The sequence below is a fragment of the Schistosoma mansoni genome, chromosome 1 (assembly GCF_000237925.1).
Source record: "Schistosoma mansoni strain Puerto Rico chromosome 1, complete genome".
Lineage (NCBI taxonomy): Eukaryota > Metazoa > Platyhelminthes > Trematoda > Strigeidida > Schistosomatidae > Schistosoma > Schistosoma mansoni.
The window spans coordinates 55,019,348-55,035,627 of record NC_031495.1 but is presented as its reverse complement, the minus strand read 5'-3'; the positions used below and the strand labels follow the sequence as shown (position 1 = coordinate 55,035,627).

The window sequence follows — 16,280 nt, the reverse complement described above, 5'->3', positions numbered from 1 at the left end:
CAGAGTAACTCATCAATATATATGTCTTTACTTGACCCATTCTCACAAAATATTTTCACTCAGTACAGGTGGAATACTAAAACTGACTGTCAAGATATATTAAGTTCAGTATTCTAACATGAGGAATGGATAAATCAATATTTATCAGGAACTATTAGCAATAATTTCCAAAGGCAAAGAAACTTGAATTAACATTCAGTGATAGGAATTTTGAATATGGATCGGATACCTATGACGAACGCAGTTGTTTCTCTGACCAAAAAATTAAAATTCTGAATTAATACTACTGACAAATACATAATCCATTGCTGTTACTTATTATTCTGATGCATCAGCAGAAAGACACTTTATATCGATTTTTACCCAGATGATCATTAATAAAAACATTTTTTTCCTTCCTCAAAAACCAAAACAGCTTAAGAGCAATACCGAAATACCTAAGATTCCGTAACAAACTACATAGGCTATTCCATCCACGCTTTTGAAATATTCTCTAGTATACACTACAGCTCATAGTTTTTTTCAGTTGTAAACTCTTTCATATTTTACTTCAGGACATAGATGATACAAATATGTACAAATAAAATTTATTTGATAGAGGTTCATGTAATAAACAAGTATTTATAATAAGGTGTCATCATTAAGAAAGAAAGTTAATTTACGCAAATACATTAAGTGATAATTTTTAAATTACTACAGCTAAGTGTACCATTTTCTACAAAATACCGCTACAATAGTCTTTCTCAAGGGACGTATACATAAGTTTATTTTAAACTTGGAATCTCTACGATCACATATAACAAACACTGATAGTACTCTTATCTTTAATTCTAACAGAGTTAAAAATAACTTAATAACTTTTTCAAGCATAAAGGAAACTTTTATGATCAAACTACTAAGAAAAAGTCTGATAAGAAACTTTGAATAAATATTTCTAAATTCATCTAAACCTAATAGTAATGAAATTAGAAACAATTCCAAGAATCTGGATATAAACAAAATAGTGGTAAATCTATCTGATAGACGTTTAGGTCAACATGAACTATAATTACTTAAAAAGTTTCACAATTTCAATATGAACAAACCATGAATGTTGGCTTCTGAAGTTATTCTTTCGATCGAGTACGCGTAAAGCAATGTTTCAGATGATCAAGCGAATGCAGTGAGGATTAAAATCTCAACTGAATTATTAAATCAAAAACCTAACGCTCTAAATCTATCTAAAGTGATGTACGCTCTAAAACAGCTATGTAAATGTAGGAAAATTGTTATTATGAGAGCAGACAAGGATAACACCACTGCTGTTATGAACAATTCTGATTATGAAAGAAAAGTCAACGAATTTCTCCACAATGAACCTTACGTCGTCATAGAGTATCAAGGAAGTATCATTTGCATAAGGTTTATCATGAATGGATTTCATCTAAGAACCAATTACAAGATTTCTTTCGAACAAAGTATAAGAAAGATTTGAGACGATTGTTCATTATTTTTTTAGTAATTTATAAGGAAGTGAAACCTGAATGACCAGTTAACCTAGTGTCACAGATAAAAAATTACTGTTCATGGGCATCACTGATTTGCTTCACAAGAACATTGTAGAAAACATAATTTTGTGAGAATCATATATAAAAACAAATTCAATCGTGGATAAGCAATGCTGATAAGTCTCATATTATGACGAAACGGCCATCCAGTGATTCTCAGTTTCCTATGGTGGTCTAGCTTTAATCCACTTATAAACTCAACCATTGTATAATTACAATCTCTACAAAACCCCCTTTCTGATAATAATCAAATTATTTATTTTAACGAATTCCACAGAACAAGCCTAATTTAATCTATTTATCATTATTTGTTTGTAATTTCATAAATTCTTGAGTCATTTTCAATTTCCGATTTGTTGGAACATGTTCTAATGAGAGTTTTGTTTCTAATATTCAAGAAAAGAGTATTTAAAACCTATTTGTCTTAACAATAACATACCATTGTTGTTTGATTTATTAACATTTATATTACTCATATCTACTATACATTATACTTTAACTTGTATGTTGTCGTGAGAATCATAACCAATGAATGTGAACGTTTTATGTGAAGTGAATGAACTCAGTATTCTATGTCAAATCTTTATTTAAATCATTCATAATCATTAGTGTAGGTAAATTGGAGCAGATAATTAATGACTCTATTCTTATTCATGAGTGGTGGTATGACTTTTAACAGAAATTGGATAAATAAAAGAAATGCCTTTTAGAATGGTATTAATATTATCTACAATTAGATGAAAATAATGAATAAATAGATTTATTTCACTGTAACATTTATTTGTACTGTAGTGAATGAGAACACAAGTACTTACAGTCAAATGTATTTGAATACAGAATTACAGAACGTCTGCGAATCATACGGTGAATTCTTCATTTTCAAAATGTCAATCAGTTGTCTCAAACTTCACTGTCCATTCATTTCCACACCAACCATTCTCTGTTCTTTTTCTCTTTTCTTCGATCTCCTTTACCTTCTGCCTTCAGGTATTTCACTTTCGATTGATGATACATACTACTCATATCCGTCAACATCAGTAGCACACACCACAGCATGTTTAATATATTTTCTGATCGATGGGCCAGTTTTTTTTGACTGGTAGATTAGAAAGCTGTTCAGTAAGGAAAGTGGCAATTCGAACAAACCAATTAACTTAAAAATTTCTGAATTCATAGATGGACTTCGAACGTGCACGTATATGTAAATAGATCTTCGTGAGTACCTTTATAACACATATATTGAATCGATCTAATAATTTTATTTCCATAGTGTCAAATGAGTCACATATAAATAATGACATTGGCAGGAAGTACGATAATGAAAATGAAGTTAAGTCATTTTTTAAAGTCTGTACTTCTCAACATAACACTTGAGCGTGTGCTGAATAACTTGAAATGATTGATTTCAATAGTTGAGATCATGAGTCAATTGAAGCTAGACCACGACGGAAAACCTGGGAGCAGTGAACGGCCATTTCGTCCTATTGTGGGACTCCTCAGAAGTGCGCATCCACGATCTCGCCTCGCCACACTCAAACCCAGGACCCATCAGTCTTGCGCGCGAGCGCTTAATCTCTAGAACCACTGTGTCGGCATCCAACGGTGTTGATGTCTAACTTCAACCGATCCACGATATTGAGCGACACATCCACCAATATCTTCAGTGAGTTACTATCTCACAACATACCCGGTTAAACTACATTGGTCACTGCTTCTCACTACGCTAAGTGGTAATATATGAATAGTAATATGTAAATTACTACGTCTGATACATCAATGGCTTTTTTATGTAGACATTTTCATTAGTTATAAAGCAGTACTTGAAAACAAATACGAATATCCCGAAAGTGTAAGTCAAAATAATAAATGGTTTATAGTCTTGGAAAAAACCGATTTGGTTTATTACGAATAAGACATTCCATATGAAAACCTCAAACAATATACTCAGACCAAATGATTAAATTACTAGACCTAATATCGAAATCCTGAATACGATGAACAGCTACGATGGAAAAACGTTTGATAACACTGCTTTCATGAATACATTCATATATAGTCTGCTAACTAATTAGTTTCTAATAGTTCAACATAATACTTCTTATTGATTAATCATAAGTATCCTGTAGGAAAAGGAAATAAAGTGTATCATTAATGAGATAGTTACAAATTAATTAGTTCCAGTACATGTATATACTAACTTAATAACAAAGAAGTTTAAAATACGAAAACGAAATTTCATTTCAGATGATTCACAAATATCGTCAGTTGTCTAAATCTTATAAACACAACTGCTTAAATTATATTATATTCTATACACCTAATCACTTAGATACTTAACATAAATCCAGTATTCAAAAATATAAATTCATGCCTAGTTCATAACTCATCTATAAAAACAATTAAAAGAAAAATGTTTTCAATAGAAATGACAAAAGATTTTGAAGAACTTTTTTCAACTCCTAGAATTATCATGATTATTAAATACCTGGACCTATTCAATGATGTATATACGTGCTGATGTAAAGTAATCAGTTATTCATAACTTTTCTAATTAATTCTTTTTTTTTTCTTTTTTAGCTAATTATTGAAATATCAGTCAAATTAGCAAAGGAAAAAAAAATTGAGGGGGGTGGAGGGAAATAAATAAACACACCGTTTCGTTTTTTAAAAAATTGCATATTGATTGTCACAATTTAACATAATTCATTATATGATATATGATGATTAAGTTAGTAACAAACTATGAAACATACTAATTTTTTATGATTGACAAATGTAAATCAAATTTTCTTTTATATTTAACATGATTATTAGAGTTTTAATTAATTTTTTTTACAAAATTCAATTAGGTAATTATTTAGTTTAGTTTTCATGTGTTAAAGTCTGTGTGGTAAAATGAAATGGTTTTGGTTACCTATGAATATACTGTAAATTAATATTCTAAATTCTTATAATATCTTTAATTGAATAGCTTCTATTAGATAGATGTTGTATGTTTTTCGAAACGTGCATTCAAATTTTTTTTATATTTCTGATGTTCTTAATGATAGGTATTAATGATCAAGCAAAATATAGTGATAGATAAAGGATTAAAAAAACATTTTAGGAACAATAATATTCAGCTTATCAAATAGTTTTGATTGAGATCATATATGGATCAATGTTAGACCACCATTGAAGACCTGGAAGTACTAGGTGGCTGTTTTATTCCAGTATGAGACTCACACCTACAGGATCGTGAATGCACACTGCTGATGAGTCCCACGCTAGGACGAAACGACCATCTAGTGTTTCCAGGTTTTTATTGGTGGTCTAATATTGGTTAATTCACGATCTCAATCAAAGCTCAACAATCTCCGCAACTCTATACTAATATAAAACAATTAGTCCCTTTGATAAATTTCCCATTTCTCATTGCATTATCGAAATCTATACTAATAATTATCAAATAGTGTTTTGTCCATAATGATGTGATTTTTATATATTATTAGATAATATAGGTGTTATATCATTGCTTAAAATAAAGTTTTAGTTAAGTCAAATATCTCCCGGTGATACCTTATTTTCTACATCTGAGAATTCAATTTCGCATGTCAACGTCGACATTAATTACGCTGCCCAGAATTACAATAAAAAGTTTCCAATTAGAAGCACCAGCTAGGATAAAACCATCAGATTATCTAAATATTTAAGTTTAATAGAATTCACGTGATGAAAATGATCTTCAAAAAGGTACAAAATCCCTCACATGACCATCATATACAGTCTTGATATTTGTGTGCTAGATAGTGATCATTTTAAGATGAATCCCACAAAGTTTTAGTGGTTTGCTGTGACCTATGAAATCCAACAAACTAGGTTTGATACAATGAATTATTCGAAAATTTGAATAAGGGTATTTTATATCCTAAACTAATTGACTCAGTAGACTAAACTTACCGTACCCCCCTAAAAACCCTAAGATTTCGAATTCCATTCCATGTTAGATTTTAGCGGTCCCCTAGTTGAAAATAGTGACTGATAAACAATCACCTTCTTGACATGATCTGAAACTAACTTGTGCTTTTTTGACTCTTATCTATTATTGTATATTATCCTAGAGCGTTTGCACTGTGCCGTAAGTCTGTATCGATTCCTAATAGGAATAGCAACATAATGTCATAATTATCCTCTTTGATCCACTTTCTCTTCTAAATGAAGATGGGAAACTATGAAAACAGTTTTAGTTTCGTCATCATATAAAAAGACACTTATTCGTCATTAACAATGTCTATTCGTAATTCTGAGTAACTTAGCAGTATCTTACATCTGTAAGTTACCAATAAACTATATTATTTTATAGGATTGTGTATATGTTTTTCCATCAGGTTGGCTGAATGTTTATAAAAAAGATTACACATTCTGATGTATGTAATATTGGAAAAATAATACCACACTTTCTCATATCATAATGGCTTACAACTTGGTTTAGGAAATAAGCTATTAGGAGTACAGTTTGTTCAGGTTTCTCAATTTTTATTCAAAACCCTCCCTTGTTGAACAGAAGTATCTTTTGCTTTAATGAAACTGCAAGTCAGTATCTACTAGGTTATGATAAGCTAACTCTGTTAATTCAGATTCGAAATAAGGATGCTATCAGATTCATATAATGTGAGCGTAGATCTGACTCGAGTAGATGAATCAAACAGCTAACATACAACAACACAAAAAGAAAGCCTTTATTTCTCGACAAAAAAACAAAGGAGCAGATACTACAAGATAATCAATCAGAATATGTCTGTTGCATGGCATTGTTAAGCAATAACTGTATTGAGGTATGAAAGAACACAAGAACACTTATTTCTAAGATAACATCAACAGATCATCGTATTGACTTTATTCAATTCTAGTATTAATAAACCAGTTTATTACAGAAACGGATTTAGATTTTATTAATAGAAACTATGTAGCCTTTATTGATAAGTTTTTCCCTTGAAAGTTAACTTTTAAATTTCTTTTTAGCAGTAATCAATCAGTCCTCCAAAAAAACAATCTTCATCCTATTGACTCATCTATTCAACAAAAATTTCTTCATTATCTAATAAAAAATGATGCTCTACTTCATCATACAATGAGTTTGTTATTTAGTGACAAGAAACTCGTTCTATAAAATTATCCTATACATTTTTGTCTATTTTGAGTAAACAAATCAGTTAGTAGTATCGATTGTATTGATATAAATGTAAAAAGAACTACAACAAAGATTAATTGTTCATTTGTCTGTTATTATGTTAAATAAAAAAGATTGATTCAGCGAAGAGTTCTCTTTTTTGACGAATTCATTTTCAAAGTAGTACAAAGGCAAATATATATACCAATTTTTCAGGATGATAATAATCACAATAATAATGATAGTTAACTTCTCTTAGACATGGTGACAGTGAGGTAGAATAAACAAAGGTATTAAGAAATTTTTTAAAACAGGGAAACTAATAATCGTTTGATTGTTGAAGGCTTAAGTATTCATCATAAAGAGAGATAAGGAAATTATCATTAGGAAAGGATGGCTCAGAATGATAAAACGAAATGTTGAAATTTAGATGAAATGTAATCGGGAGAATCACAGAGACAGAAATAAGGAGAAGATGAAAGGGGAATCAGATGGCTGTATAGGAAGAAGAATATGAAGACAAAAATTATGAGACACTGAAATCATGGTAGAAGAAGAGGTTGTACCAATCTCTTTTGGACACACGATTCTTCTTTTCCCAAATGTATGGCTATTACTTCGGCAAGTTAAGACTTACTTACTTACACCTGTCACCCCTTGTGGAGGAGCATAGGCCGCCCACCAGCATTCTCCATCCAGCCCTGTCCTGGACAATCCTTTCAGGTTCTTTCTAGTTAACATTCATCCTTTTCATATCTGCTTCTATTTCCTGGCGTAATGTGTTCTTTAACCTTCCACTTTTCCACTTCCCTTCAGGATTTCAAGTTGGGGCTTGCTTCATGATACAGTTTGGTGATTTCCGTAATGTATGTCTTATCCACTTCCAACGTCTTTTCCTAATTTCCTCGTCGGCTGGAAGCTGGTTTGTCCTCACCCACAGAAGGCTGTTACTGATAGTATCCGGCCAGTGAATGTTAAGTATTTTGTGTAGATAACTGTTTATAAATACTTGTACCTTCTTGACAATGGTTGTAGTAGTTTTCTACGTTCCAGCTCTGTACATAGGACTATCTTGACTTTCATACTGAAGATTCTCACTTTGATATTGGTTGGCAGTTGTTTTGAGTTCCATGTGTTTTTGAGTTGTAGGAATGCTGCCCTTGCTTTGCCAATTCTTATAATTTTTCATACACAACCATCTATATTACCCATTTTTGTATTGGTTGTTTCAATCTTCTCACTGACGTTTAGGACTGCAATTGATCAATCTCTTATTGGCATGTGTACATCCTGTGTGGATTGCCTCAATATTGGCTTAATTCACAAGCACTATGAATAGAGATGTGGGTATCTAGCAGTAGGATCCAGAACGGACGTTTCATACATTTTAGGCTTCGTCAGATAGATGTACCTTCATCCCAGAGTTAATAGTCACTCCAGGACGTGAACCCAGCACCGTTCTCTTCAGACGACTTTGCGTTACATATTTAATCACTGAGTCCATATAGCCACTAGCTTCTATATTCCCACATAACGAATATTAAAACATTTTGGTATTATTTTTTTATGATTGTCATAAACAGATGACTGAAATTAAGTAAAATAAGATCATCATGATGATGTTTATGATAGCAGTAATGCTCAGATAATAATGATAAAGCAATAAATATATTCCACTTGACAAACCAATTTACGATTTATGTTGATTTTATAATCTCTAAAAATAAATAAATTACTTTAATTTTTTTTATCCTTATCTTTAATAACTTAAGTATCAAAGGAAATGGTAATTTTAACCATATTTTTGTTTTCCGTGAGAGATGATGAGATAAGCAGAAAAAAACAAATATACTGATGAAGGGATTTTAATGAAAAAAAGAGGAATATTTCAAGCGTATAACAAAAATTATTCACTTATGAAAGAGGATATGAAATCATATTAAACTGAGTCGTGGTAAATAGTCTATTATTTAGACCGCAAGTAACTATAGTGAAACAAATCGTTTGCAGTTTACTTTATTAAGAAATGGAATAGAATTTTTTCCCAAGATGTTGATTAGAGTCTCGTAAGACGAAGTACTAATGGGCTATTGTTTAAAATATTTCCTTTAATTACAAGAGAACGAATATCATGTTTTACAAGTTATAAGATTTATAAAACCCGTCACCCCCTGATTGTAATGTGATCACTTAATTTGTTACATCAACTCACACTGCTTGTAATTTGTTTAAACAAACATGTTGATAAGCACCTTCGATGTGAATGTTCTATAATATGATTTTTTTATTGCGTCGTTCAATAAACGTTGAATTGTTAATAAGTGATAGAATCAACCAACAGAAGCTAACGAATTGTAATATGGATATTTGTAGAGAAGCTGTACTTCTCGATCCTGAGTATTCTGAAGTTATTCCATTTGATTGTCCTATATATCAACCGTGATTATTGAGAGAAATATGGCAGAATTGAAGTTTCTGTTATCATATTTCTTTTTGAAAAACTTTTCATACAAAACGTTTCTTTTATACATACAGGGATATACATTTTTAATTAACGGAGATCTTTAAAAAATATAAATAGTAGAAAATGACACAAAATTTGTCTATTTAATAATCCAAAATCTAACATTTTGAAATCTGCATGTTATGATGGATACAAATATCGACACAAACATTTGTACAATATCGCTGAACGACAATAATACAAATAAGACTGACATGACTCACTGCCTTCTCGTCGCGGGAGTGTCGTTTATGAAATTGAGAGAACGAAAAACGAATGTTCGGCGCTTTAACCGGGTTGGTGGACACGGAAAGTTCACCTAGGAAAGTTGGAAAACTATGATTCCAAACCAATGGTGCACATGGACTTCAGTATCCTGAGGGAACGAATGGCATATGAATTAATCGTTGGTCACCGGCTACTATGGAACTGCATCTCCTTCGGACGCTCCACTGCCTTGTGGACCAGATCTTTAGGTCAAAGGCTCCGTGTGCGGTCGCCTGAGGAAACCACCTGCTTCGGTTTGGGCACCTACTCTTGTAAAGTTAGGCACACTGACCATAGCCAGAGATTGTTTTCAACTCGGATAAGAAAACATCTGTCAGTGTGATTGTACAACGTTGAGAGCAAAGCAATTCGAAGTCTAATTCTTCAACATCTCATTGATTTCAACCACTCCACTGATTCACAGGTTCATTTTGAATTTGTTTGTACAATTCAACAAACTTACCCAAATTTCCTCATATCCAACACGTCAATACAACAGAAGCTCTTACCATTCATGTAATCAACACAGAACTGTGTGTACAAAACAAGTATGTCATATCCTTATCGGTACCAATACCTTAAACTATTATGGTTATTATTATTATTATATTTCGTGTTTGAAAATGCCCATCTACAATACCTAACCTAGTAATATAATCTTTCTACTAAATTATCATCTACGGACGGAACTGATACTTGAAAATTTTTCAGATATGTATTTACGATTGTACAGTTTGATAATAAATCTGTTGAAAAGTGATTTCTTTGCTGAAGTTTTTTCAACTTCTAAATGGGAATTTTTTTCTTCTGTAGAATCTTATTAAAAAATTACCACAAATCAAATAAAGGTGATTCCGTAACTTCTGATGTTTAGTACTTTCTAAAAACGTTTATTTCTAAAACTGTTGAGATAGAGTATTATTTCAATATTTTTACGAAATTATTTATTCGCATGGTAACATTATAACGTCAACGTTCAATTAACCAATCAGAATACAGATCAAACTAACCAATGAAAAAAAGCATTATATTGTTCAATTTTAAGTGAAATTTAATCAAATGAGAAAATTCCACCTTTTGATAAGTTTTTGGTTCTTATATGCATAAAGTATTCGTCTTCACTATTCATTAGAATACACATAATCAAATAAAACTCCTTCATCTTATTTAAAATAGAAAAGTCAGTGTTCGGATATATTGATTCAGTTCAAGATTTCGAGTAAACTGCCAGTGTAATACTGTGACTGCATAAAAGTGATGGTCAAATAAATATGTGGGTAAATGTTATGACGAAGAGATTTATTAAAATGGGATTTAACATTTACATTATATCAACATTTATATGTAACCTAATTTTTGTACAATCAAATATGGCACCAAATGAGTAAGTTGATTTATATGCCTTATTATGTTCATATTTCTTTAAGACAGTTTCCAATTTTTATATTGAATAACACAGTCATTAAAGTTGATGCAGTTCACTTTGCAATTAAAGTTCTGAATTTGTTCCCAGAGAGGCTAATTCAAATCAAAATTAAGTAATTACGGAGATGATTTTCATTTTTTAAACTCGTTTGCATGTAAATCAAATAGGTTGAATTTTCTGGCTTAAAATCATTCAAACCTTTGAGAGTCTGGATGACTTTGGTCTTTGAAACTACCATCTAATATTATAAATGACCTTTTAAATATTACCTAAATTATTATTGTTCATGTATACTTCGTAAAATCTGTCAGATCGATTCATGAACGTTTTAGGCGTTCATCTGTTCAACTATTTATTAGAGTAGTAAATGTAATTTTCCACAAACTTTTATTTGATCAAGATTTCATCCCCGTTATTGTTTAAGAAACACTGCTTTGGTTTTTTCAAAGGACAAATATTAATAGTAACCTATACCACCTATAAAGATTGGGTGTTTTTGCATTTGTTTCCATAAAACCTACATCTTGACAAAGTATCTCCATATTTTAATTCTTACGTTATTCATAATAACTCTACTTGTATGATGTAAATAAAATTTGTACTGACTTTACACAAAACTCGGTATGGTATTTTATTTTATCAGCATACTGTTTATAAATATATAGGTATATGCATATGAATAGTAATCCAGTACTGTTGAGCGAAACATCCTTACAACTTAACGAATAATAGTATTACTTCATTCAATGCTCGTAACATAATTTCTATACACAAAAGATTAACCAGTAGTTTCATTAACATGTTAGTAAAGTGACTGAAGGATCTAAGTATGATTGCTTCAGATAACTATGTACATTCAGAATGAAAACAATAACAAAGATTTGATCTTTATCAAGTTTTACAACAACATTTATACAATAAAATAAACTGAATAGCTTCTACCCGAAGTCTGTGTTGATGATGTCGTTCAGAAGGACGATGAAAGCTCCACAACCAAACCATCAAGCTCAGAGAACAAAACTTTATCAAATTCACCCATCTGAGCTACAAATCTTCTCCACCATTACTTTATATCTATTCAAACAATTTACTGAATCACTTATATTTTCAATTTATCAAATTTACTTTATTCAAATAACTTTTGAGAATAACTGATTTGAGATTAATGTTTTAAGAATACTTTATATCCACATGTATTTAAGAAATCTAAATATTATTTACTGTAGTCTTTGAGTATTTTATATTTGATTTACTAGTATGATAGTAAATTCGATCCAGTCATGGAATACATGACTGTGTTGAAAATATTTGATATAAACTGTTATGTTGCTATACCAAAAAAACTAAAAAAACAAACCTCGAATTCATTGTCTCCTTCAAAATATATATCTATAATGAATACAATTAGATTAAACAAAGAAAGTTATCCAGGTTTTCCATAGTGGTCCAACTTCAATTGACTCATGATTTCAAATATAAAATTACTAAAATCCCCACAAAACCCCTCTTCTGAAAGTGACTCATAGTTAGTATTGAGTTGTCAATTTTGTGTTACAGATAAATTGCTGATTTAGAAAATAAGTAGTAGCGCTAATTTTTTTTCAAAAAAAGATAAATTTTGTCCATATAATTGTGACTAATGAGTGGATCTTTTTTGATTTTTCAATTATTCATGATATATTTATAGTGAATAAACACTAAGATGAGGAAGACTAATTGGGTTTTTGTTGCAAAATTACAGCGTATTTATAAATTATAAAACCCATACATTAAATACTTCATTTACATATCTTCCATTAGTTGTCTTTTACTTCCTTCATGATTCCTGCAATTCTGTTTTTTATTTCAATTCCTCTGTGTTTCCCTTTTGGTTCTCTTCAGTTTGATCTTTTCAATCCTCTTTTAATGTGAATTTCGCTTCTCATTTGGTGTTACCTACTACTTATATCTATCAAAATAAGTATCATACACCGCATATTTACATTATTCAGTTTGTCTAGTTTAGTCAAAATATAATTGTAATAATACATAAAAAGTAAATGAAATTAGATATAATTTAGTCCAAACAAAGAAATATGAATCATTCTCAAGTGTTATGATTAGGTGCATAAATATATCTATTATACGTTATAAACAACGAAAATATCAACAGTTGTATGTCAATGTTCAATCATAACTTTAATTAATAATGTAAATCAATACAAAGAAAAAAAAGCTGAATAAATGAGGAAAAATACACAAATATTCAAAATACAAAAATCTGATAAATAATCATTTGTAAATAGGTAAATATTTCACCTATGGGAAGTTCACTATAAAAATACCCATTTAAATATACAAACTAGAAGTGCTAACAAGATATATTTTACTGAACTAAACCGAAAAATCAATTAATTGTTTCCATGTACGAAAGATGATCTTAGTAAGACTCTAAATTCATGTTACCATGGAATTGTGAACTTCGTCGATCGCTAATATTCAGTGAAAAACTAACAATTTTATTTCAGTTGCTATGCAACATTATTGTACATTAGAATATGAGGCTCAATGTTTAAATTTTCCCTTCAACTGACAATATGTATAATAATTTTTGAAGAACATAAAACCGTCAGTTTCTTCAATTGATTAAGATAATGCATTGGGAAAACAATTTTCCAGAATTGGCTCTATCTTAACTCAATTTGTTTATGGCTTTGTGTAAAAGTTGTTTGGGTTGAGCATTTAATTTTTGTTGATGCTTTGTTCAGATAAAAATCAAAATCTCTTGTCCATTGCATAAAAGAACAACTAACGGTTACGTAATTTTAGGTAAACTTTTAAATTTTTTTATTTTGTTAACCTATAAAAATCACTTTGTAAGAAAGCTGATGAGTTGAATTATTATGATAAACTACTTTGAAATTTGTACATCTCGATTAGTTCTCAACAAAGCGTCAATTTTTCAATATAAAAGAACATCTATCATTTTTTTCTTAAGAATTTACACAATTTTATTGTGGTGTGGGCTACTTATATCCACACAATTAGTATATAACGATGGTCGGGCATTGAATGTATTTTAGTAGAAGATCGATAAGGACAGAACGGGAGCGGAACGCAATCGGTATGAAAATGCATGTACAATAATGATTGGAGACTATGGACTGATATTTGCAGAAGGAATGGTCAAGATTGAGACAATTGATTGATAGTTCACAAATTAACTGTTTACTGTATGGTTGTCAGATTTTAGTGAGATAGTCTGTAATTTTTGACTGTCCCCACTCGTGTTCTCATTCACTACACTGTCAATAATATAACCTTATTTTTTACACATGCTCAACTAAGAATTTACGGCGGATAAGTGAGTGTATTTAGACTACTTATTCGTATTAGCAATTTAATTTCATGCTTGACCATTCAAGGAAAAATAGAATTTGAAGAAAATACATTTGTACTAAACTTTCTACTTCAAAAGCATTTTATCTCCAGGCCGTTATTATGTGTTTTGTTTGAAAATATCACTATGATGTAATATCTACATTAAAAAATGTCTATCGTTATGTAATTTCAATGAAATATACATTATGTAAGAACTAAATCATAAACAATGGTTCATTCTGATACTTTTTCAACAAAAGTAGTGAACAAATTACTTGTGGATTAATTACATTACTCAATTGTTAAGCGTTGTCATTAAAGTATGAAGTGACTAACTTCCAATATTGTTAAATACCTGTATATTTACTCCGGTTTGAGATTAAATTAAATTTCATGTATCCTATTGTTAGATTAGAAAGCTCAGCATACAAACTTTTAAATATGGAACTAATATCTTTAATGGTATGTTAGTCAAAATAGATTTTGCTTGTTGACAGTATCAAGTAAGACATGATAACTATGATAGATGGAATGGATAGAATAAATTATGATCCAAATCGGAGATTCACCCTTAGTTACTTTTGCTTCTGAGCATTCAGTACAGACTTATCAAAATTTAAGCACTATTCTTTTCATTTCAAAGCCTAGGCCATACAGTACTCTTAAAGATTGATTAGCGAAATTAATTTCTATTATATTACATTTAATCCTTTATTTAATTTAAACTCTAACACATTACTTTGACTATAACTCTGGAGTATAATTGAATATGTGTGTGTGAATATACTTCATATTAAAAAGTAGTAATGATTGAGAATAGAACACATAAAGGATTCAATATGACTAAAAGGGAATTTCATGATTTTTATTCAGTCATAAGATCAAGTTTATTTCATAAAATGAGGATATATGTAACACTTATAAGTATTCTTAACTATATTCTTGAAAAGAACATTCAGTTATAGAATGATTCCGTGACTATTGGATACACTGATGACATAGTAACGCCTTAGATTTAAAAATGGTGATAAGCAGAAGTGATTGCTTGGTATGTATTTTTTATGAAAAATAAAATAATTAACTTTTATTAAAACTAATACTCAACATTCTTATTTTGCTGAGTTGACAAAACGAAATTCATGCTGTTACATGCGGTCTCAACTTTGTTTTCCCTAATTTTATTTTATATATACATTTCTTAAATAGATTAAATTACATCAAATAAATAACTGAACTTTGTTTTGGGGAATAAAATTTTTTTGTTTATTTCGGTAGTTGTTAAATAACCAAACAGTTTTCTTATTTCAATTTGATACACTGAATGTATATTGATGAATCTCAAAAGTTCCCACTCTAAATCCTAAGATTGTGTTTCTTGGTCTTGTAGCGAAAGATAGTTCAAAATATTTATGTTTACAGCTGCTCATATTCATTCATTATCAGACCAAGGTGATCAGAAAAGGCACTTATTATTTTCATCAGTATATTAACAGGATGTTGCATTTACATAGAATAAAACATCATATTTCTGTTTATATTCACTATATAATAAAAATCCAGGTTTACTTATAAAGTTAGACTGTGACAGTTTTAGGTAAAGTTAATTGTCTTTGATGTCATTACATGAATGTTGAAACTTTGAGCTTTGAAATAATGATATATATGTGTTGATAATTGCACAAAGGTTTATCCTACAAAAAATATGTTAGCTAAAAACTGCTATGGGATATCTGGCATATAGCTTTTTTACATATCAAAGACGTATAGTTTCAAGCGTGTACAAAACACAAGATTATTAAATATATTCATAACAGATCTTTCACTTTCTTACAATATACTAATCTCGCTTTATCAAAAGTGTAATTGTCTCAACCAAATTACTTTGCAAATAAAAATTCAAAAATTTGGAATAATTTGCCCACATCTATACTTGAGACAAATCACTATCATCGTTTATACACCACATCAATGAGTACTTCTCCTCTGATACTGCTACAAAAATACTGCACCAGTGACTATATCTCACTA

General features: G+C 30.1%; 1 protein-coding gene across 1 annotated transcript in view; it reads left to right on the top strand.

Moving 5' to 3' along the window:
• Window positions 1-10,836: 10,836 nt before the first annotated feature.
• Window positions 10,837-16,280, top strand: part of Smp_063680 (hypothetical protein) — a gene marked incomplete at both ends in the record, with an annotated part of 36,132 nt that continues 30,688 nt past the window's right edge. Inside the window, one exon of the mRNA XM_018794902.1 lies at window positions 10,837-10,850. Within this exon, the coding sequence (XP_018649268.1) occupies window positions 10,837-10,850 (14 nt within the window). The remainder of the gene's footprint in view (window positions 10,851-16,280) is intronic.